At 50.1% G+C, this 24,372-nt stretch overlaps 1 protein-coding gene across 2 annotated transcripts; it reads right to left on the bottom strand.

Annotated features, from left to right (window-relative positions):
* Positions 1-16: 16 nt before the first annotated feature.
* Positions 17-14,842, bottom strand: SPRYD3 (SPRY domain containing 3). Of its 2 annotated transcripts, none has more exons than XM_058558160.1 (11): positions 14,760-14,842; positions 13,108-13,254; positions 12,049-12,124; positions 11,430-11,554; positions 10,972-11,107; positions 9,924-10,109; positions 3,339-3,539; positions 2,840-2,897; positions 2,078-2,197; positions 1,820-1,992; positions 17-1,485 (listed from the first exon to the last, which is right to left on the bottom strand). In XM_058558160.1, exons 1-11 carry the CDS (start codon positions 14,780-14,782, stop codon positions 1,351-1,353), a joined length of 1,380 nt encoding a protein of 459 aa, XP_058414143.1. In that variant the 5' UTR covers positions 14,783-14,842; the 3' UTR covers positions 17-1,350. The 2 variants fall into 2 exon arrangements, with proteins under 2 accessions (XP_058414143.1, XP_058414144.1); XM_058558161.1 differs by having other exon boundaries at positions 18-1,485; positions 3,339-3,488.
* Between the last annotated feature and the right edge of the window lie 9,530 nt (positions 14,843-24,372).

The following is a 24,372-nucleotide window of genomic DNA, read 5'->3' as shown; positions in this document are numbered from 1 at the left end:
TCCATACACTGTCCCCAGTCTTGGCCTCATGCTAGTCCACATGTCCCCGGTGGGCAAGCTGCCCTCGGCTGCCCCCACCTCCAGCCCTGTCCCTACCCCAGTGTACTGGAAAGGATTCCCCTGTCCCGGCCGTACTATAAATACGGAAACTCCATCTTTATTGGCTGTATAAACATCTCTGGTCTGTACATACATTTCTTACATCATAGTGCAGGGCCTGAAGGGAGGGCCATAGGGGAGGCCCCAGCAGCACAACAGCTCACCCCCTTTCCCCAAAGCCCTACCCAGTCTGTGCAAACCAAAGCCAACAGCTCCTGCTCCCTCCTCCTCTCAGGAGAAGTCACTGTATGGGGAGAGGCCAGGGGTCAAGCGGTGGGAGATAGGAGGGCTCGGGGGGAAGATACAGGTAAGTGCTAGAATCCAACACTGAAGCACAACAGGCAGCAAGCTGGGGGGGTGGGGGGCAGGGGGTGAGGGGCCAAGCCTTCCCCTGGGCACACTCGGCCAGGGCTCGAGGTCTTGCTGTCCCCACGGCCGGAGAGACATGCTCCAGAGTCTCAGCCTGCATCGCAGGGACCAAGGGACGGGTGCCACGGGTGAGCAGAGGGTGGGGCTGGAGAGGAGCCAGGGCCCCAGGCCCCCACCTCGCAGCCCCTCTCACTCCACCAGACCTGTCACGGGTGCCCATCTCTGTGCGCAGCTGCGGGAGCTGGAGACTTCGACTCTGTGGGACTGGGGGGCCTGAGCAGGCAGTGAGGGGGAAAGCTGGCTCTCGGGAAAGAACGGAGACCCTGGAGGAGTCTTCTTGGGACGGCAGTCAGTGAAACGAAACAGAGGGCCCAAGAGAACCCCCCTAGCCCAGCCAGGGGGGACGACAGCAGCAACTGGTTCACACGATGAGGACAGGGAACAAAAAAGAGCAGAATGCAAGGAGAAATACTGTGGTAAATGGTAGAGGGGCGTCTCTACTCCCCCCTCTGCAGAGCCTCGTGCCCAAATAGCAGCTGAGACGGTGCTCACTCCACTCCACTCACGCGGGCCCCTGGGGAAAGGGGATGTGGGAACCCACTGGCCAAAGCAAGGGGGACCCATTGGTACAGCAACACCCTTCTTTGGGCCTGTTCCTGTCCAACCACGGACTGGGTCCCAGGGCCTGATGACAAGGGCGGCACCAGGTCAGAAATGTGGGCACCGAGGAGCTTGGCAGGGGCCTGGTGTGGCAGGGGCAGAGTGACTATGCACCTCATGGGACCTGCTGGGTAAGCAAATCCTCGGGAAACTCAGGCACTGGGTACCTGGTCCTGCAAAGGGTGAGGAGAGGGAGAAGGGGCAGGTCTAGGGCAGGAGCCTCTAGCCACTCAAGGGATGCAGATCCACTTTGACTTTCTCCCCACAGCTCAGCATTCCAATGGTGGGGAAGAAGCCCCCAGAGGGTACAACAGCATCCTTCTTCCCAATGATCTTGCCATTCCGAGTGAAGAAAACCTGGGGGTGGAAGTGGGGAAAAGACTGGGACAGGCAGCTCTGGCCTCTCCTCTGAGGATGCTGGAGCTACACTTACCCTTAACTCCCAGCATCCCTCCAGAGAAGAGACTTAGGGTGACGCGGAAAGAGACCACAAGAGGGCGTCCGAGGCTGGAAACCAGCCTCCCTACCAGTCTCCCCAGCTCAGCGCACTGGCTGCCTCACAACGGGAGGGCACCCATGGCAGTGCAGGCCTTCCCCGTGCCCTCCCCTGGCTCCGCTTTCCACTCCCCACTAGGGCCAGCCTTGCCCAGGCCCAGGAACCCTAGGCCAACCCCAAACTCCCCCAACTCACCACCACCTTCTTGCCCTCGTGCTCTGGCTCTATCTCTTCTCCATCTTCCTCCTCCTCCTCTTCCTCCTCTTCCTCTTCCCCCTCCTGGTGCAGGTACATGACATTCCGGACATTCCGGATGGCCCGAGCAGTTGGGGACAGGATCACTGTGTCACAACTGTCATCACTGTCACCTAGGAGGCCAAGAAACCTGAGCTCTTGTGGTACTGCCCCACCCTCTGCCGGACCAGCCTGATGAGCCACTGCCACCCCACTTACCCTCACTGTCCAGAATGTAGTCCCGGGGGAACATGATTCCACAGCCCATAATGTCCCCTTTGTAACAGCGTGGCCCAAAGGGGTCCCCCACGCCACTGCCATGGAAGATCTTCCCGTCATCTGTTGGAGGGAGGAGAGAGGACACACACTTGAAGGAGGGGCTGACACTACACCCCCAGAGGGCCCCTGCTTGGAGCTGAGCTTCCCTACCTCCGTCTCTGGCCCTGCGGGAGGGAGGGGACAAGGTGAAACAAAGATGGAGAGACAGAAGACAGAAGGGAAGAAGGCACCAGATAAAAAAAGAGCCACAATGTCTGGCCACTCAAGGGGCTCCGCGGGAGCTCCCCCAGGGAGCTGGTCAGCGAGAGGAGAGGGGCCGAGGGGGGGAGGGGCGGGAGGGACCAGGAACTCCTGGCTCCTCCTTTTCTAAAGAAAGCCCTAAAGGAAATCAAGCTGACCAAAAAAAGAAAATGCAGAATCTGCAGGAAGGGCGCAGAGGGAGCCAGCTCAGAGGCCTGGAATGTCCAGTTCGGCCCAGATCCCCCGCCCCTGTTCTGCTCCCCCGGCTTTTAAGGCTGGGAGGAAAAACACAGATGAGGAGAAAGCGCTAGCGGCTTGGGAAGGGGAGATGAGACGGCAGCAGGGCAAGTCTCTCCAGCCAGATGCTGGAGGAGAGGCCATCTGTGAGGGGTCAGGAAATGATGTCCCTGTGTCTCCACATGCCCCACAATCCCGGCTTCCCCAGGGCAGCCCCCTACTCACCTGCATGATAAGCCACAGACCCCCTGCTCCAGCCAGGGTGCCTGTTCTTGGGATAGTCCTGCACAAAGTAGAAAGAGAAAATCTATGGTACCACGCATGGAAAAGAGGACGGGAGAGAGTGGCATCTGAACCTTCAATCTTCAGGAATAGGCTACAACCCAGACCGCTGCTCACCACCCCCGCAGCCTCTCAAACCCTTCAGGAACTTGAGGTTGCAGGGGAGGCAGGGACGGTGAGAAGGGGACTTGGCTTTCATGGCCAGGGCTGCAGGCTGCCCCCACCCCACATCCAGGCCTCGGTGTGTGTGGTGCAGCCGTGACACTCTTTCAGGTCCTAGGTCACATGGGGTCTGAACCCTTACAGAGCAGACACATACAACCGTGTTATCTCAGGTTAAGACCAGCCTCTGCAGCCTGGACCCCTGATCTCCCCAAGAGCTCCCGGCCCCATCCCAACAGCCCCAGAGCTGAGCAGGTAAAAAGCCAGCGCTCATGCCCACCTTCCGGGCCAGCCCCAAGGCGATGTAGCATTTCTCTCCAGGGTCCACGATCTCCACCTCGAAGTAGTGGCTACGGGTGCTCAGCGGGTGCCGGGCCTGGGCCAGCCCCACGTCCACGATGCTCTTGCCCTTGCCCAAGTACTCCAGCAGCTGAGGGAGAAGAGTCGGGAGTGCGGGCAGGCTGACACCCGCCCTGGAAACCTGGTCCAAAGGAGTCGGGGACCAGTTTCCCGGGTCAGACAAAAACCACTGGCTGAAAGGGGAAGGACCCCAGAGGCACAGCGTCAGCCTCAACGTTCTAGGCAAGCATGGGAGGACAGAGATGGGGTGGGGTGCTGTGCCCACCTGCCTACTGAGCCAAAGACCCTCGCCTTGCTTTCGGGGAGACGGGGAGAGCAGCACAGCAATCCAGATAGCTGAGCGCCCGGAACCACACCAGGGGTCTCCGAGCTACGTCACCACTTCTCTGAGTCACCCTGTGGGGAAAAGTCCACCCCAGGGGCCCTGAACACAGAGAAAAGGAGAAGTGAAGACTAGGCTGAGAGGAAACCTGAGGACTTTCTCAGGGGCCTTCGGGGACTGGGGATGGGGAGGATGTAGAGAGTAGGTGCCAATTCCGGAGGCTGCAGGGAGGGGAGATGAGCTCAGAGGCCCGTTCTGCCTGGGATGGGCCTGATATAATTTCTCAAGGTTTTTGTTTCACTTGGCTTTGAACAGAGCTCTTCATAGCTGGGTCAGGGAGGTGCCGAGGGGAGCCAGGGAACCCAGAACAACCAGCTCCACTCCTTCATTGAATGTGAGGGAGACGAGCAAGCAGAACAAAGCTAGGAAGGCAGGCTTTCCTGTTCCCAGCCCCGCGTGGCTCTCTCAAGCTGGAGCAGGGGTATGGAGGGGGGAGGAGGGGGGATGACTGATGGGCTCTTGGGGATCTTCAGTCCCACAATGGTCCTGCCTGGGCATGATGGGGCAGCAACCCCCAATCTGGGAGGATTTATTTATCAGTTGTCATGGCAATAGTGGGGCTATGACTCAACCCCATCCCCTCTTTCTCCCTCAGCATCACCTGAGATTCCTTAATCCCTTTTTAATTAGCCAAACTGTCCCTCAAGACTTTCTCCTACTCTCCCACCCCTCCAGCCCTGAAGAAAACACGCGCCCTGGGGACCTCTTCCACTTATCCCTGGCAAGCCCTGGGACGCTGGCCTCTCACCGCCCCCCCAAGAACTCCTGCCTGAACAGGAAAGGAATTAGGCTCACCTGCACCATTGTGGAAGCCTCTGTGTGTCTTCAGCAGAGGCAGGTCCTGCATCCTCACCACCCTCTTCAGAGAGCAAATGGAGGGACCTGGTCCCCTTCTCAGCCCTGGATCCCCAAAGCCCTGCCACCTCAAGTCCAGCCTCTCCTTCTCTCCAAAGAGAACTGGAGTCGGCAGGGGATGGAGGACACACAGGGAAAAGGCAGAGATGTATGGGAAACCACTGAAATCCACACTCAGGCTTTCTTCTCTAATTCCTACAGCCAGGACCTGACAGCTTTCGGGTTACACTGGCTCTTTATTTACTGACACTCCTAGCCCGAGTCTTCTCTATTACAGCACCTTCTTTCTCACCAGAAAGGGGTCCCCTGCAGGTCTGATTTACTGGGTGCTAATTCAGGCCCACACTGTTTGAACTCTGTCTTTGGTCCTCCGTGAGTTCTCTGCTCAGCCTGGCCTCCTCCTCAGCATCTCTCCCCATGAGCCGGGAGGGTGGGGCTTGATGCACATTAACTAGCTCACACTCCACCCAGTCTGAGCAGCCCCCAGCCCACCCTCTCCACCCAGCATTGCAGAACTGGGTGGGGGACCCCACAGCTGCCCTTGACCCACTCCATCCAACTGGCCCCGGCGTAGGAAACACAGTGTTCTCCACTTCCAGAGCCAAGAGACAGCGGATCCAGATCCTGATCCTTGGGAAAAACCCGCCCAACCATTCCCTGAGCCTCGGCCCGCGGAGGGCAGCCGCCGCCGGAGTTTTGTCTGTGGGTAGGGTGGAGATGCTTCCTTACGCTAAAAGGCCAGGAAGAACACACTACCCGGGACTCGAAACACCCCCCTAACTCGCAGACCAGCCTGCTGACACCCTGGAAGACCAGGTCCTACATAATTTGCCCTCTTCAAGAGAGGAGCCACCAGCCCTCAAGTTGTAAGCCGCCCCGATTCGTCTGATCCTCTCTGATCCATGCTCCTACTCCTGGGCAGAGCCCTCCCAAGCCCTCCAGAGCCTTCTGAGAGCACTGAGAGGGGCGGGCTGGGGGAAGTCTGCCTCCCTGACAGATCCTCGCTGAGCACACTCCTCCCTCCTTAGATCAGGGCTGTCAGGAGCCTCGAGGAGATGGGAGGTTTAGGCCCTAGAGCCTGAGTTGCTAGAATCTTGATGCTGATCCCTCAATCTGTGCCTCACATGCCTCTTAGTTTGAAAGAAAATCAAACGGACCTGGGTTCAAATCCTAACTCCTATTACTGACTTGCCTCTAACTTTGAGCAAGTGACCTTCACTTCTTTAAGCCTCAGTTTCTCCATCATTAAATAAGGCTACTATTACCTGCATCTCCAAACATGGGCGAGAAGACTAGCTGAAGTGAGTGTCGCGTGCTTAGCACGGAGCTTGACACCCCGTGGGTGATCAGTACACACTTCTGCCTTTCCCTAAACCAGGAAACGGGGTTAAACTGGGACAGGCCAACATACTAGTGCTCCCTAAACATTAACAGTCACCCCAAAGCTACAACAGACTGGAACTGCCAATCACAAAAAAGGCAATGATCTTTCCTCTCAGACCTTACCTCCAGCTAGAATGGCCCCTTAGGCTCCCAGAACTGTCACCGCCTCCCTAGGACAGATGACCACTCCCCAGATTAGTCTACCCCAACTGACCAACGCTCCTCCTCCCAGTGTTTCTTCTCAAACATGCCCGGTCAATAGGAATGTTCCTCTCCATCTCTGGAAAGGGTAGGGGGAACTCTTTCCTTGGGGCTCCCAAATGGCCCTGCCTCCACACCTCGCCCCCAACACAACCCAAGCGTTGAGAGGCCAAACAGGTGGACTGGACGCCAGAGAGGGGAGGCTGCAGTACAGAGTGCCTCCTGCACCCCACCCCCGCCCTCTTCGGGGTAGGGCCTTCTCAGCCTCCTCTCCTGCTGGTATCCGCCCTCCTCCTCTTACCAGCAGAGACCCTAATCCTTCTTGACAGGAGCAAGGGAGGGCTCAGTGCCCTAAGGGCCTAGAAGTAGCTGAAACAAGAACCAAGAACATGCTCCCCACCGGCCAGCTCAGGCCCCAACACGGTCTCCCTCTGGGTTGGGTCTGGGGAGGACCTCTGGGAGGGTAGGGCCTCATTCACCCCTCTTTGTGTACCACAGCTGTTGCCCGGTCACTAAGGAGTTGTCAGAGGAGCTATGAACAGGAAACAAAGACAGAATGAGTCTAATCCCCCAGCTTTACCTCCTGCCCCCCACCTCCTACACATTACCTCACTTTGCAAGGCCTGGGGGCAGGGATGAGGCCAGGGGCAACATCACCATCCCTGAGCAAACAACTCTTCAACACCCTCAGAGCTCTGGGGAGGGGAGATTCTTTATGAGGGGAAACTGAGGCCACAGGAAGCAGGGGAAGAATTCCACTCAAGAAAGAGCCAGATCTGACTATATATAGATACTCAGATCAAACAAACATAACTAAATATTAACAACTGTTGAATCTAGGTAGTGGGCATATATAGGTGTTCACTGTACTATTTTTTCAACTTTCTGTATGTCTGAAATTCTTCATAATGAAATGTTGAAGGGAAAAAAAAAAGAGTCAGCAATTGAATTCACTCTTCTTTATGGGAAGAACCAGTGAGAAGGGAGAGGAGAGGATAATTGAAACTCCAAAACTGAGAGAAAGGGCTAAGAGTACAAGAATTCCAAGGCAGCCAAGTAAACTCACCTAGAAGGGCCTTTGCTAAAGAAACCAGACAGGAGAATCCCAGGGGAAGCGGGGATTTAAGCCCAGGAACTCCAGAATCATCTTATGAGGGGGGCAGGAGGAGAGAAGATGAGTGGTTACAGGAGAGCAGGCTGTGGAGAAGGTCCAGCACTTATCAGACAGCAGGAAGGCAGTGCAGGGGGTCAGTGGATGACCATCTGGGCTTAGTCTGCTACTCACTCGCTGTCTGACATTTGAACAAGTCTCTTTACTTTTCTCTGGGACTGGTTCTCATCAATAGCACAAGAGGATATTTGAGAACGTGTGCGCCGTCACAATGATTAGGGGAGGGGGCTCCTAGCATCCTATGTCTGGGAACCAGGGAAGCTAACGGGCCTGCACGTTAAGGAACTGTCTCACCTAAAATGCCAACAGTCTCTGCCCTGAGAACTCCTGGCCTGGATGGCATCAGAGCCTCTCCCAAACCTTTGTGGTTCCACAGGGCGCTCTACTGGGTACATCATCCAGGGCAGGAGAAACAGGCTTCACCAGCAGCTTGGCTGGTCTGCGGCCCAGGGCACAGTTCCCCACAGAGTGGGACATAAAAACCAGGAAGGGCAAGGAGGAGAAACAGCTGTGCTATACAGCTTTAGAAAGAGGAGGCACAGGTACGGCCCAAATGACCTCTCCCAGGCTCCTCCCAAATGACTCTGATCGCTGGACCAGAAATACAGTCAGAAGAGACAAGAGGGAGGAGGCCAAGAGACAAGCGAGGATGAGGGGCCGAGGGGATGGAAGAGACTGGGTAAGTCGCCCTCATTTGAAAAATGAGGTGGTTGAGAAGACAAGAAGAGGCATATGTCCCTCAAGAGGCTCGTGCCCAAGTCTGCCCAGAGAAGCAACTGCTCAAGGAGTAGCATGCCCACCCTGCCCGCTGTCCCAAGCTGGGGTGAGGGTCTGAGACAAGAGCCAAACTCAACAGCTTATGTCTAACAAAGAAAAAAATTCTTAAACGTGTGGCCTGAGGGCACTGGGGGGAGGGCAGAGAGGAAGGAAGGCTATTTATAAATGTCTACAGGATTCTGCATCAATTAGAAAAGATTGCCTGGGAGGAGCTGGGAGCAGAGTGGGGACAGGTCCAGGCAGGGAAAGGATGCCAGGAAAAAACTCTCAAGAAGAGGTCACGGATGAGAGCTGGAGCACTGCCCTGGCTCAGCCCCAAGTTCAACTCTGTAAATGTTGTCCAAATGATGATGGAAGGGGAAAGGAAAGGAAAGAGATGAGGGTCAAGGAGTAGGCATCTGAGGCCTCCTGGCTCGTGGCCACCGCAGTCTTTGGCCCCCAGGGCCAGAAGCGGGTGCAGAGCGTCAGAAGCAGCAGGAGGGCACACTTTCTGCCCTTTTCCTTGAGTTTGACGCACCTTGAACTCCAGAACGGGGGGAGCCTTGCTCATAATCCACTCCCACCCCCCCACTGCTTCTGTTTTGCTATCAAAGGCTAAGTTGAAAACAGCCTGGGTCGGGGTGAGAAGGCCAGCGGGTGGAGAAAAAGGTTGAGCCAGGAGCAAGAGGGCAGAAGAGGGACAATTCGAAGTGGGAGGCCAGAGCAGCCCACTAGAGGCCAGGGCCAGACCCCTGACTCAGCATCCATTCACTCCCAGCCCAGCAGGAGGCACAGGGGGGAACATGAAGGACCTCCCTCTCTCAAGGTCCGCACACTTCCCAAGAAAGTTTAAAATCCAGGGAGGCTGGCCACGTGGCGTAGCGGTTAAGTGTGCGCGCTCTGCTGCTGGCAGCCCCAGTTTGGATCCCGGGCATGCACCCACGCACCACTTCTCAGGGCATGCTGTGGTGGCGTCCCATATAAAGTGGAGGAAGATGGGCACAGATGTTAGCCCAGGGCCAATCTTCCTCAGCAAAAAAGAGGAGGATTGGCATGGATGTTAGCTCAGGGCTGATCTTCCTCACTCACTCACTCACTAAATAAATGAATGAATAAATAAATAAATGAGTAAATAAAATCAAATCCAGGGAGAGACCAAAGCAGGTATGACGAGAAGAGGTATAAAAAATCAAACTTTGGCAGGTCAAGGATTCTCACTGAATCTTCATCTGCCTCTATCCACATCCCCTATAAAACGTAGAGGGAAGACAGAAGACATTGACATTTACTCAAAAAAGATCTCAAAGAACCTTCTTCCACATGAGTGGGACTTGTGACCACACCTGCCCCACAGCACAGTGGATGGAAAGCTTAGGCCAGCTTTCCCCCAAAAGGGAGATCCAAGCCTCCTGCCTCCAAATCAGCCTCACGCTCTCAAGGCAGGTGTGCAGGGCAGCAGAGGGCTCCAGGGGCTGAAGGAACCAAAGAAGGCCGAGGAGAACTACTACTTGTTCCAAAGGTAAAGCCAGTAACCTGAGCTCTCAGATGAAGGGCAAGGGAAGGAGACTCAGCGCTGAGAAGGACACAGATCTGGACGCAAGGAGTCATGTCAGGGCCACAGGCTACCCTACCAAGATTCCCACTGCCCAAAACTCTGCAAAAGACATCCTCACTCCCCATTCTAAGCAATCAAGACACACTTATGTGGCCCCACAGGTGTTCTGCCCACCCCCTCCCACCCACTGCCCCTTACTTACAGTTCCGCAGACTCGGACATCGTGCAGCCGGCCCCACTCATCCTCGTAACTGTCCACCATCATGACACTGTCGTCCTCGCGGCCCAGCTCCGCATTGAGGTGCAGCCGCACCTCCTCACCGAGGGAGTGCATGCCCACTGCGGGGAACAGCCCGTCTGGGGACATGGGCATGATGGTGGAGCCCACCTGCAGCGGAAGGAGGGAAGGAGGGAGCTGCTGCGTGGCTCACCTTTCCTCAGCTCATCTAATTCTCACAAGGGGACTTCCGAGATGACGCAACGCATAATTATCACACACACTGACAGAAAAACAGAGGTACAGAAAAATTTTAAAAGTTGCTAAGTCCTCCTTGCTGAGCAAGGTATCCACAGAGCTAGAGGGCAAACACAAGTCTCTTGACTTGCTGCCAAATACTTCTGGTACATGTGAGTGTGTCCCTAGCAAGAAAGTGCTGAGGCACAGATGCTAAGGGGTAAGGCCTCTCCTCCAAGGTCTGAGAAGGCAATTTTCCCAGGGTGGGGATGGAGCTGGGTAGGGGAAGAAAGAGCGCTGGGGTCTCTCTCTTCTATTTGCTCCTTTCCCATCTCTTCACCACTATGAATCTCTCTCTGGAGAGGGAAGGAAAGGAGAAGTGAAACCAAGAAAATAAAACACAGAAAGGACAAATCCTCAAAAGCATTCAAGTCAAAAACCCAAAGAGGACAACCTCCAGCTTATGCAGCCAAGACATAATCTCCCCCTCTTTTTTCCTGCTCAAAACCTTCCCCCAAATCACCCGATTCTGTCCCCCACAATTTCTGCTCATCCTCCACTGCACTAACTTGCCCCTTGTATCATCTGGGTGATGTCCTAGCCTTCCCTGGGCAGGGGCGGCATCTTCTCCTACACGCAGGAGACTTCAGGAGAATCGGAGGCTGGACTGAAGGAGATGGAAACTGAGCCTGCGGGTCCCTGGGCAAGCCCCAGCCAGCAGACTTTTTCTTATCACTCCCACAAATCCTTGGACAGCTTCAAGCCACTTATGTCCCACCCAGGATTTCCCACTCACCCGCTTCCCATTTTTGGTGAAGAAGATCTGGGCAGTCTGCACATCAAAGGACACAGGCTCAATGCCACAGCCAATCCGGTCCCCGGAGTTGCACTTTGACCCAAACTGGCGGCCCTTGGCTCGGCCATTGTACAGCCTGTGGACAGAGCAGCACAGACACAGGACCCGAGCCTGGCCTCCCAACTTGTCCCCAGTGAAAACAGCTGAGGCCTTGTCTCACTGTTCCCAGTCATTCTGCGATGGCATCTACCTATGTCCCCATGTGTGCTCTACCCTCCCCTCTAAGTCTGCAAGCCTCCAAGGGTAGCCATCAGGCCACCTTCCTGTCCTGACCAGAAAAGTCTATGAAAATACCCCAAGATAGGTGAAGGAATGGCAAGAGTCGCCCTGATAGTCCTTTATGTCTGAGATTCCCGAATCCACAGGAAAGGGGTCAAGGTCCACAGGAGGCAACTCACTTGCCATCATCAGCGTGGTAGGCCACGGAGTCAGGCAGCCAGCCAGGCTGGTGATCCAAGCTGTAGTACTGAGGGACCAGCCCCACAGCAATGGTGCCCCGGACCCCACTGTCCACAATAGATACCTGGAGGAGGAGAGCAGGGCATGGTTAGCAGGAATGGGAAATGAATTGCTGGGGCTGCAGAGAAGGGGAGTCAGACCTCAAAGGGGGCTGAGGCTCAAAGAGACAAAAGACATGGGAATCAGAGAAAAAGTCAGGGCACTCAGAGGGAGAGCTGGAGAGAGTGGGGCCTACTTTACCATGATTACTTAGAAAACAGTTTCCAAGCTACAGAAAAAGATAGGAGAGGGAGTACATGCTGGGCTTGGGTTAGGGGTGGGAAAGGACATGGGTCAAAGTCCACCTAGGCGAGGGGCAGGAGAGCAGAAGCGACAGGGTGACAGGACCCCAGGGCACCTGTCTCTCAGATTAGGCACCATGCTATCCTGTGCCCTTTTCCCAGCCAACAGGACAGCCCTGATGGAAAATTAAAAAGACCAGATGAAGAATCTAGTAAAAGAGTTCCTTGGGGCTTAAAGATCTCACCCCCTGCTCTGCCCACCCACTGCCTTGATCACCTCAAAATAATTGCTGTCCTTGGTCAGGGGTCGAGAAGCCACGTAGCAGCCAACTTCACCAGAGTTTCCATGGTAACTGAAGGAGGAATGAGGGGGGAGTTCCGTTAGCAGCCTAGCCTAGGAGTCGGGAGGAGGGCCTCAGCATCCCCAACCCCCACCCTGCAGAGGAGAATCCATCAGGCCACACTTCAGGACATCTGCACAGACACCATAACAAGAGACTTGAGGTCACCCACCCCTCCCACTGCCTCCAGCCAGGGTCCGACCCACACCACACCAATGCAAGCCTGGCTTCTTCATTTCCAGGGGGAAAAGAATGCAGAGCCTCCCTTAGTTGCCTATTGGGGTCTCATAACCCTGTCTAACCTCAATCCCTCATGCTGCAGCTTCGGCCCTTTTCCTCTGTCTCTGTCCTCAGCGGAGCTGGAGAACGGCTGGTCTCTATCCTCTGTACCAAAGCCCTTCGTGGATTGGAGGACAGTTATTCAGTCTCCACTCCTCAGCTTTCTTGTCTCCAGGCTAAATAGCACTACTTCCTTTTCCCTTCACTGACAACTTTGTGAGAAAATGAGGCTCAGAAGGAGTCAGGGAAGGGGTTCAAGCCAGAAAAGAGAGAACACAAACACAAACACACAAACCATAGGGTTGGAAGGTGGTGGGCAGGAGGCACCACAGAACTGTCCTTCTGAAAACAGGAAAGCCACTGCCTTTGAAACTGCCACTCTTCACCAAACCCAACCCCTGAGATGCAGGCAGAAGGAGACCCAGACACCCCACAGACCCACTGGAGTCCTCTCGACAAGGCACTTGGCAACTCCTGAACACGCCTCCTATCTCTGACATAATTGCTTGCAATGTAGACCAGGACAGAGTGACCCAGAGACCCAGGCAGAAAGGACTGCAGGGTGGAGCAGTGTGTGCTCATGCAGAGAAGCCTCCAGGGTCAACGGCAGCCCCTCCCAGGGCCATGGAGATAGTCCTCTGCCTCTGAAAAAGCCCTTTTTCATCTCTAAGATCTGGCACAGAAAGGCAAATGTGGAAGCACTCCCCTAAACCCACCTCAAAGTGTCTCCATCTACAAGAATGTGCTTGAACCGCTCCTGGTATCGGAAAGCCCGGACCTCTCGAATCTCCCGGATCCGCCGGCGCCAATTCAGAAACCGGTAGTGCAGGTTGAGGTCATCCATCTTGTTCATGAGACCAAACCTGCCATGGGGAGATGGGGATTGATGGGGAAGCAGGACCCTGAGCAAAGCCCCTCAGCCTGTTCAACCCAGAATGCAGACAGGGCACTGAACTTGAAGCCAGTTGCCCACAATGACCTCAACAATCCCCATCCTCATCCTTTCATTCAGCAAACATTTGCTGAGCTGCTACTGTGTGCACTGTTCTAGGTGTAGGGATACAGCTGTGAACAAGATGGATGGAATTCCTGTTCTCGCAGTGCTTCCATTCTAGTGGGGGAGGCATGACAGACAGTAAACAGATATGACAACGTTAGACAGTGGAGGAGAAAGCAGAGTGGTGTGACAAAGAATAACTGGTGAACTCTATCTAAAGAACACTTTGGATAGAGTGGACAGAGAAGGCCTCTCTGAGGAGGTGCCCTTTGAGTTGAGATGAGAAGGAGCCAGGCATGTGACAAGCCCAAGAAAGAGCATTCCAGGCAGAGGGGACAGCCAGGGCACAGGTCCTGGGGTGGAAGGGAGCTGGCATGGTAGAGAAGTAGAAAGGCCAGGGTGGCTGGTGTTTAGGGAATGTGAGGGAGAATGTAGAAGAAGAGGCGGGAGGAAGGCAGGGGCTGGATCAAGGCCCTACAGACCTTGTTAAGGAACTTGGATTTTATTCCAAGTGTGCTAGGAAACCTCTGGAGGGTTTTAAGCAGGAAAATGCTAAGATTTTAAGGTTTATCAGATCTTAAAGATCACTCCAGCTGTTGGTTGGAGAACTGATCCTAAGAGGAGCAAGAGCAGAAGTGGCCAACAATGAATGAGGGGGTTGTTGCAGCAGTTCCCATGAGAGATGGCACCCACTAAGATGGCAGCAGAGAAGAGGGACAGGAGTAGGATGACCCCGGTATTTAAACCACCAACAGTGCTAACACATGAATGAATGAATAAATTTTTCCTGGGTGCCAAAAGTGAGAACAAGGGGAGGGACCCTTCTCTTCCCATCCCCCAAACCCCGGGACAGGGGTTCCACCAAGGCCTGACAGTGACTTGCACACAGTAGGTGCTTAGGAAGCCTTGGCGGGGCTGAATTCAATCCCAAAGCGCATATTACCCCCTTCGGCAGTAGCTCCACGCCACCACGTGGCCCAGAGGGTAGGCACCTGCGGGCAGCCCTCCCGGGCACTCGGCCAGTCCTCGACCCCAGGGAGAACCCGGCGCCCCAGACCTAGGGCCATCTGCTCGCCCGGAGCCCCACAGCCTTGGCACCAGCGAGTGGCGGCCACACCGGCCCCGCCCCCACCCCGGGCACGGCCTGGTCACTCAGACGAGACGCGGGGGCCACGAGGCCCGGCCGGTCAGTGTGACCGCGCCCAGGCTCCCAGGCCCCGCTTGGGCCCAGGAGGGTCCCCAGGGAGGAAGCCCAGCGACCAGAGCGCAAGGCCCCGCCCCTGACCCCAGCCTCCGCCCAGGACCCCCGCCTCCCGCCTCAGGCTCCGGGGAGACCCGAGGCCTCGGGACCCCGCCCCGATCCCCGCCTACCGGGGCCGCCGCGTCCTCCTCATCCATAGGCCTCTCAGCTCCGCACACTAGCTCTTCGGCCGCCGCCACCACACACATCCGGGTCCCCGCCCTTCCTACGCTCCCCGAGGCCCGCCCTCCCTACCCACCGCAGCCAATCCTCAGCGGTCTAGGAAGACAGGCACCCATAAGAGCCAATCGGAGGACGCAGGCCGGTCGGGCGCGGTCCGGTGAACCGGCTACCTAGTGCGGGGCAGGGGCTGGTGAACCCGGGTGTGAGGAGAGGGGAGGCGGCGACGTGGCGGCGCAGACGCGACGCTGGGCGACCCGGGCGCTGACGGGCCGGTCAAGGGGCGGCTCCTGCGCTGGGCGAGGCGGGCGGAGAAGGTCGCTGCGCACGGACAAACACTGCGGATATGTTCTGAGCGCTCGTTCTGTGCCAGACGTGATGCTAAAAGCTTTATAGGGTGTCCTTTTATTCCACTCAACCACCGTATGAAATGAATCTTACTATTATGTCCATTTCTCAGATGAAGAGCATGAGGCTGGCTTCCATAGCTCGTGCGGTTAACTGTCACCATATGCTTTATATTCTCCATTTCATGTCACCTTCCGTTCTGGGAAGGACATGCCATTCCAGGAGGAGAGAAATTCAGATGCAAAAAGCACAGTGGCAGGAAACGTCATGCTGTTCAGGAACAGAGGGGCTTGGTGTGACTTAAGGAAAGTTAGGCTGGGGTCACAACGTGAAGGAAGGAAGGATACTAACATTTATTGAGCACCTGCTAAAGAGTGTTCGTTGCCATTCGTGGCAGGATTTCCCAGATTTCCTCCCATCACAGAATCTCTCTTTTCCGAATAGAAAGGTTTTCCCCTCTTCTGTATTCTCATACCATGTCGTTTGCACCTTATTTATAGCACTTATTACATTAGTGCTTTTATTATTAAAGTCACCTTAAAGTCACTTCTGGCTGTAAATCTGTCTCTGCTAGACTGTGAGCTCCTTCAGTCTCTGGGATTTATCCTATTCTTATCATAAATAGGTATTCTACAAATGTTGAATGAAATGAAAACCAGCTTGTATACGGTAAACGGTGGCCATTTGGCATAATGGGAATAGGTGTAGATGGGAAATTGGATTAGAGCCCCCTGGATTAGAGCCCCAGTTGTGTCACTGAAAGGTCAAGGTCTTGGTGTTCTTTTATCCACAAACAAGTATTACTGAAGCCCATGTTCTCTTAGCTCCCTTCCAGCCCCTGGATTACATGGTTCTGAATAGTTACTCTCCCCAACTCGTCTCCAGCTCCTTCTGTTTGCTTCATTGCTTCTCTTCCAGCTCCTCTTCCTGAGCTGTGGAAACACCCCCAGCCTCAGCTCAGCTCTTCCCAAAGGCAGTCAGAGAGCTCAGGCCGGGGCGGCTCCCAGAGTCATGCCCATCCCACACCGGTCTCCTGGCTCCTTCCAGAAACTAGCTAGAAGGCTACGGCCTGAGAAGGAGAGAAATGACAGAAGAAGGTGTTTTCAAAGTGTTATTAATGGCTGCTCATTCCACTTGAGATTTCCTCATCTCAGGTTCCAGGTGTGGGCTGGCCCTTTTGGTGAATCCTCGATCTGTTGGCATTCTCAGGACCTAACTGAAAATTTGTGCTTGATATCTACATGTAGTTGACTAAACAGCTTTACTGAGGTATAATTGACATACAATAAGCCGTACATATTTAAGGTGTACAATTTGATAAGTTATGTGTACACCCATGAAAATATCGCCACAATCAAGATAGTAAACATTCAATCACTCCCAAAAGTTTCCTCATGCTCCTTTGTAATCTCTCCCTCCCACCCTCTGATCTCCGGGAAGCCACTAATCTGCTTTTTGTCATTAGTTTAGTTAGCATTTTCTAGAATTTTATATAAGTAGAATCATATGGTATATGCTCTTTGGGGGGGAGTGTCTGGCTTCTTTTATTCAACATAATTATTTTGAGATTCACCCATGTTGTTGTATGTATCAATAGTTCATTCCATTTTATTGCTGAGTAGTGTGCTATTGTGTGGATACACAATTTATCATTCACCTGTTGATCGGCATTTTGTTGTTTCCAGTTTTGGGCTGTTACAGATAAAGCTGTTATGACTGTTCATGCACAAATCTTTGTATGGACATATATTTCATTTTCTCTTGGGTAAATAACTAGGAGTGAATGGCGGGATCACATAGTAGATACATACTTAACTTTTTGAGAGACTGCCAAACTGTTTTCCAAAATGGTTATATCATTTAAAATTCCTATCAGCAATGTCCAAACGTTCCAGTTGTTCCACACCCTCTCCAACACTTGGTGTGATCATTCTCTTCAGTTGTAGCCATCCTAATAGATATGTAGTGGTATTTCATTGTGATTTTATTTTGCATCCCATAATGACTAATGATACTGAGCATCTTTTCACATGCTTATTTGTCATCCATATATCTTCTTTGGTGAAATGTCTGTTCAAATCCTTTGCCCATTTTTTTAAATTGACTGTCTCCTTAGTCTCCTCAATCTAGGACAGTTATTAAGTCTTTCCTGAGAAGTATATGCTAGTTGTTTTGTATAATGTCTCTCGGTTTCATTTTATGTAATGTTTGCTCGTTATTACATTGAGGTTATGCATTAACAACTTGCTTGAGATCTGTGATTCATTTTAATTTTTGTATATGGTGTGAGGTATGGATCAAAGTTCATTTTTTTGCATATAGATATCCAATTGTTCCAGCAGCATTTGTTGAAAAGACTGTCCTTTCTCTGCTGAAATGCCTTTGCATCTTTGTCAAAAATTAATTGAGCAAGTAAAAAAAATTTTTGAGAAAGAAAAAAAAATTAATAGCCTGTATATACGTGGGTCTATTTCTGGACTCTATTCTGTTCCACTGATCTGTTTTTCTCTCTTAATGTTTTGATTACTGTAGCTGTATAAGAAGTCTTGAAATCTGGTAGTATAGGTCCTCCAATTTTGTTCTTCTTTCTTAAAGTTTGTTTGAGCTATTCCAGGTCCTTCACATTTCCGTGTGAGAGAATCAGCTTGCCAATTTCTACAAAAAAAAGCCCTCTGGGATTTTAATTGGGATTACATTGAATTTATTGATCAATTTTGGGAAAATTGACGTTTTAACAATATGGAGTCTTCCAATCCACAAACATGATATATATCTCCATTTATTTGTCTTCCTTATCTGAGCAATGGTTTGTAGTTTTTAGCGTGCAGATCCTTTGTCAGATTTATCCCCTAAGTATTTCATATTTTTGATACAATTGTAAATGTTATTTTTAATTTCAATTTCCAATTGTTCATTGCTAATATGTAGAAATACAATTGATTTCTGTATATTGGTTTTGCATATATTTCATTTTGATGTATGATATTTAATCGCTATCTCCCTAAACTTACTTTGGTTGTTTAATATTAAATTCTAGACTCTCAGGCCAAACTTTTAGGGAGGAAAAAGAGAAATATTCACTATAACCAATGTTTTGTTACAGCCCAAGATACTTTCTTCAACAGCTTTGCCAGAGACCGGCTACGGAGGGCACAGCTGGCCTGCTCAAAAGAATAGGAACCCAAACCTCAAATAGCCCCCAGTTGCCTTTGACAAGAACCCAGACTTAGGCTTGGGGTATTCTCATAACTCAAGAAGAGGAAGAAGAGGAGGTCTGGTCTTTTCATCACTTGCCAGGGATCTTTTGTCTATGATTTTATTAATTCTTTGTTAATTTTTTTCCTTTTTCAGTCTGTGCTATTTATCATAATAATACAGTTCTTGTGTTTATTCCCACCCCACCCCCAACATAAGGCAACCCTTCCTTTTATTTGCCTTAAAACAACCTCTTTCTAGCTCTAGAAATTACATGTGGTTTGAATATTTAGAGAATTTTGCAAACAGGTCTGTATTTAACTTATCCAAACTCTTGATGTTTTTCTACATCATGAAAGTTTTTGTGTTGAAGTGAAAAGAGCATTGAATTTGGAATCCAGTGGATCCCATCATCTAGCTGTGTGACCTCTGGCAAGGTATTTAACCTTTCTGAATATGTGTTCTTATCTGCAAAGTGGAGATGGTAATGGAACATTGTGAGAATTATGCAAAAAATAGACATTCGTGAACCAGAATTGAATCTGAATATCTCTGCCTCCTCTTCAGATTGGAGATTCCTCATCTGTTTGCTTGGCTCTCAGAGGCTGGTATCCCCACCCCACTGAAACATTGAGGCGTTCCAGTCCAATGAGGCCTTCCAAAGCACAGAGTTCCAGCTGTGGACACAACAGTTTTGACCCAGGGTAGGATCATTCATTCAACAAGTACTGAATACCTTAGTGTAGGCCGGAAACTGAGTTAGACACTTCATTTATTCATTACAGAAAAAAATCATTGAGTTCCTACCATGTATGTCTCATGAATTATCCCTAATACTGATAGCAATTCTGTAAAGTGGGTGTTGCACCCACTTTACAGAGGAAAAATAGAGGATGTGGCCCCTCTCCTAAAGGCATTCATAAGCCAGTTAAAAGCAGACAAGACATAGTATATGAAAAGCTGCTAGAAATACAAGACAAACTATAAAAGATGTTAAGAAGAGACACATGGGGACCGGCCCAGTGGCGCAGTGGTTAAGTTCGGTGCGCTCAGCTTTGGCAGCCCAGGGTTCGCCGGTGCAGATCCCGGGCACAGACCTACACCAGTCATCAAGCCATGCTGTAGCAGGCATCCCACATACAAAGTGGAGGAAGATGGGCACAGATGTTAGCTCAGGGCCACTCTTCCTCAAGCAAAAAGAGGAAGATTGGAAACAGGTGTTAGCTCAGGGCCAATCTTCCTCACCAAAAAAAAGAAGAAGAAGAGACACATGATGAACAGCTACATGATTATTAAAGATAGGTGCTGCTCCCTCTGCCTAGAAGCCTTCCTCTCAGTCCCCTCCCTCATAAACTTCTGCTCCTCCAAGATTCAACCAAAGCATCACCTCCTCTGTGAAGCCTTCTCTGATTCTTCCAGGCAAAGTTAAGTTCTTCTTCCTCTGTGTTCACTTGGCTCTTGATCCCTCTTATCCCTACATAGTGTCATTGTTGATTTGCTTGTCTGTTTTCCCCAGAGACTGTGAGCTTCTTGGGATCAAGGTGAGCAGACTTACTCAATTTCACCCAGAGCTTGATAATAAAAATTAGAGATACACAGTTAGAGAAGAAGAGGAAGGTTAGGAATGTGATTATGAGTAAAAGTTCAGAGATATGAATTCAAACAGCATATTCGGTCAAGGAGTGGGTAGTTCTTGTAAGGTAATAATAGGCGTTATAGAACCAGTGGATTTAAAACCCAGGATTGGGACTTGATACTTGGGTGAATAGGGATCATTGAAGGTTTCTGAGCAGAGGAAATATATGCTCTATTTTCATTTCAGAAAGAATAGTCTGGGTATGGAGTAGATGGTGTCTGAAAACTAGGCAGTCCACAGGAAACTATCACCATGGTCCAGGTGAGGAAAATGAAAAGCCAAACCATCAGGATGCCCATAGAAATGAAAACACTTTAAGACCAGATGGAGGAACCGTTAGGAGGGACAGACCGACAGGAATAGGTAATTTCACTAGAAAAGAGAAAAGAATAGAGGATGACTGGGGGATTGGGAGAGTGTTGAGACCACTGGCAAAAATAGGACAGCTGAAGAATGGTTTATAGGGGGAGATGATAAGTATGGTTTTAGATGTGCTGAGTTTGAAATAACAGCAGGCGGGAAGTTCCATTAGGATCCTAGGAAATGTCTTCTGGTTTGTTTCCCATATTTTTCATTTTGATGCCTAATATTCTTTTTTTTGTGAGGAAGTTTGGCCCTGAGCTAACATCTGTTGCCAATCTTCCTCTTTTTGCTGAAGAAGGTTGGCCCTGGGCTAACATCCATGCCCATCTTCCTCTACTTTGCATGCGGGGTGCTGCCACAGCATGGCTTGACGAGCGATGCGTTGGTCCATGCCTGGGACTTGAACCTACGAACCCTGGGCCGCCAAAGTGGAGCGATCGAACTTAACCGCTACGCCACCAGGCTGGCCTCCAATGCCTAGTATTCTGATAGCCATGTTGACCATGGCAACCTATTAAGGGCTCAGAATTTAACCACAGATGCTCTGTGGAATGGCCCTTTTCCCAGTCCAAGTGGTCATGTTTAAAAGCCCTTGAGAGTAACAACCCACAGCTCATGAAGAGGCCTTTTGGAGATGGATTTGCCCAGCAGATGGTTCCAAGCAAAGACCTCCAACAACGCTCCCAAGGATGACCAGGAGGCTGGTGACAATGAGGCAGGTCATAGAGGGCTCAAGTGAGATCAGGGTTCAAATCCCTGCTCGATCGCTTCTCTCTTTGAAGCCTCAGTCATTTCCTATGGAAAGAATAATGGGAATAGTAACATCACCCACCTTATAAACTTATAGTGAGGATTAAATGTAAAATGCTTAGCACAGTTCTTGGCATACAGAAAGTATTAGATAGTGTAAGCTATTATTATTATCACTATCATCAGTAGTTCACGTGGCCTTCCTCTATTAGACTGTGATCTCCTTGTAAGCGGGGGCCATGTCTTACTTATTTCTATATCCTCAGCTCAGGCCGTGCGACATATAAATTTTTTGTTTGTTTGTTTGTTCGTTTAGAAACTGAGGTTAAACCACTGTTATGATGTATATTTTTTAAATAAGCTGTTTATTTTGGAATAGTTTTAGATTCACAGCAAAGTTGCAAATATAGTATGGAGAGTTCCTAGATCCCCTTCACCCAGTTCCTCCCATTGATAATATTTTACATGTCCATAGTATATTTGCCAAAACTAAGAAACCAACATTGGTACATTACTATTAACTAAATTCCAGACTTTATTTGAATTTGATCATTTTTCCATTGATGTCCTCTTTCTTTTTTTTTTTTGACGAAGATTGGCCCTGCGCTAACATCTATTGCCAATCTTCCTTTTTTTTTTCTTTTTTCTCACCAAAGCCGCAGTACATAGTTGTGTATCATAGTTGTAGAGTTGTAGCTCTTCTATATGGGATGCCACCGCAGCATGGCTTGATGAGCGGTGAGTAGGTCTGCACCCAGGATCCAAACCAGCGAACCCCAGGCCGCCGAAGCAGAATGTGCAAACTTAACCGTTGCACCACCTGGCTGGCCCTGATGTCCTCTTTCAGTTCTGGGATCCAGTCCAGAGGACCACACTGCTTTTGTTGTCATCTCTCTCCAGTCTCCCCTGGTCTGAGGCAGTTTCTCAGGGTTTCTTTGTTTTTTTATAACCTTGACAGTCTTGAGGAATACAGGCCAGTTATTCTGCAAAGTATCCCATGATCTGGATTTGCCTGACGTTTCTCTCATGATTAGATTGGGGTTATGGATGTGTGGAAAGAAATCCATAGGGGTGAAGTGCTTCTCATCTCATCATATCAGGGGGCACTTGATACTCACATGACATCACTGGTGAGGTTAGCCTGGGTCACGTGGTTAAGGCAGTGTTTGACAGGTGTTCCCCCCAAAAGTCACCATTTTTCCTTCCTGTACTCTATTCTTTGGAAGTGAGTCACCAAGTCTAGCCCAAGTTGGGGAGAGGTGTTAAGCTCCAACTTCTGGAGGGCAGAGCATCTACACAAATTATTTGGAAGTCTTCTGGAAGGAAGATTTATCTCCTCTTCTCCATTTATTTATTTATTCAATCACTTATTTTATATCAGTGTTATGGATTGAATTGTGTCCCTCAAAAGAAGAAATGTTGAAGTCCTAATCCCCAGTACTTCAGAATGTAACCTTTTTTGGAAGTAGGGTCTTTGCAGGTTTAACCAAGATAAGATGAGATCATTAGGGTGGGACCCAATCCAGTATGACTGGTGTCCTTATAAAAAGAGGAAATTTGGACAAACACTCACAGAGGGAAGCCAATGTGATGAAGGCCATGTGATAACAGAGGCAGAGATTTGACTGATGCATCTGCAAGCCAAGAAATGGTGAGGATTGATGGCCACCACCAGAAGCTAGGAAAAGGCAAGAAAGGGTTCTACCCAGTCTCAGAAGGATCATGCCCCAACTAGCACTTTGATTTTGGACTTCTAACCTCCAGAACTGTGAAACAATAAATTTCTGTTGTTTTAAGCCACCTAATTTATGTTCTTTTGTTACAGAAACCCTAGCAAACTAATACAATCAGTATGCACTCATGTATATTTATTGTATACCTTATTTAATCCAAAACTATGTTATTTATTTTGTTGCACAAATTGTTTTCAGCTTTGACCATTGGGAGCTCTTTCAAGTTGGTTCTTATGTCTTTTTGATACACTCCCATCCTTTTGTTTTAGAGCACTTCTTTCCTTTCTGGTACTACAAGATGCTCCAGCTCATCTTGCATTTCCCTGCCCCAGGCCTAGAAGCAGCTGTCTCTGGAAGGAGTTCTGCTTCCTTTTATTGGAGAATGGTATTTAGAAACCAACCTGTGTGCTAGGTGTGCTCACTGCTATTGAGGTGCCATTGCTTCTAGGCTCTCTCAGTGAACAGAGTTAAGTAATATGTGTGTGTATGCTCACTCATGTATACACACATAACTATTGTTGTTTCTGTATCTATCCATCTGTATCTATATATCAAGCTAAGCATGAGTTCACACTGATGTCTCTGACTCTAACCAAGTACCACAGGTTCATCCTAGACTTCCTCCTTGCTTATCTGTAACTTCTCTCCCCACAATGAGAAACCTGGCTCCCAATATCCATTACTTATTTGCTCAACTCCAGTATACACGTATAGCAGTTTCAAAAATTTGTAAACCATAATCCCATGAGAAAATTTATCAACCAGAGTACAGTGTTTATGTAGAATATGCCGTTCCTTTTATCTTTAGCCTTACAGTTTCCAGTCAAAACACTGTTTTTCCAAAGTTACTTAGGTCAACACCTTTTTTTCCTCATCCTCTTCAGTGTGTTTATGTCATAAATGTACAATTCAGTTAGATTCATCTGTTATGGTCTACTATAGTTATAGTTATAGTTGTAGTCTATTCTTTCCTGGAATACCCTAGCATCCTGGTTGATTTTTTTTTTTTTTTGAGGAAGATTGGCTCCAAGCTAACATCTGTTGCCAATCTTCTTCCTTTTTTCCTTTTCTCCCCAGAGCCCCAATAGGTAGTTGTATGTCATAGTTGTACATCCTTGGTTGATTATTTAAGTGCTTATTAAGTGAGTGTTGGATGGACAGATATTAACTCTAACCTCCCTGGGAGCACAATTTCTCCCTATTTCTGTCCATATATTCTAGTTACATCCACATAAGTAGATGCTCTATGAGTCTATCAAATACACTTTTATTCATTTATTTACAAAAAAGCAAATATCAGATCTCCAGTTGCTGCTTCTTGTGCACTAATGATTCCCAGCTCCTAGCTGCCTGGCTGACTCCAGCCCAGTCTAGAAAACTACTCTGCTCCCTTCCCAGCTCTCCTTTCTCTGATATCGGTGGGACACTGAGAATCTAGGCAGAATACACATCATGCACACACACACACACACACACACACACACACACTATCCTGCTCCCCCTGCTCCTTTACCTTCATATCCGTTACACAAAGACGTG

This window comes from Diceros bicornis, chromosome 17, assembly GCF_020826845.1.
Source record: "Diceros bicornis minor isolate mBicDic1 chromosome 17, mDicBic1.mat.cur, whole genome shotgun sequence".
In the NCBI taxonomy this organism is placed as follows: Eukaryota; Metazoa; Chordata; class Mammalia; order Perissodactyla; family Rhinocerotidae; genus Diceros; species Diceros bicornis.
Note: the sequence above shows the minus strand (reverse complement) of the source record. Positions and strands in the feature narration are given on the sequence as shown.

What these genes read in the sequence shown, in the direction of transcription:
- SPRYD3 (XM_058558160.1), bottom strand. Translation starts at nt 14,782, where the DNA reads ATGAGGAGGACGCGGCGGCCCCG. An exon ending in AGGAGGACGCGGCGGCCCCG is followed by an intron (nt 13,255 to 14,759) that starts GTAGGCGGGGAT and finishes TCCCCATGGCAG; the next exon opens with GTTTGGTCTCATGAACAAGA. An exon ending in ATGTCCGAGTCTGCGGAACT is followed by an intron (nt 3,540 to 9,923) that starts GTAAGTAAGGGG and finishes CCTTTGGACCAG; the next exon opens with GTTTCCAGGGCGGGTGTCAG.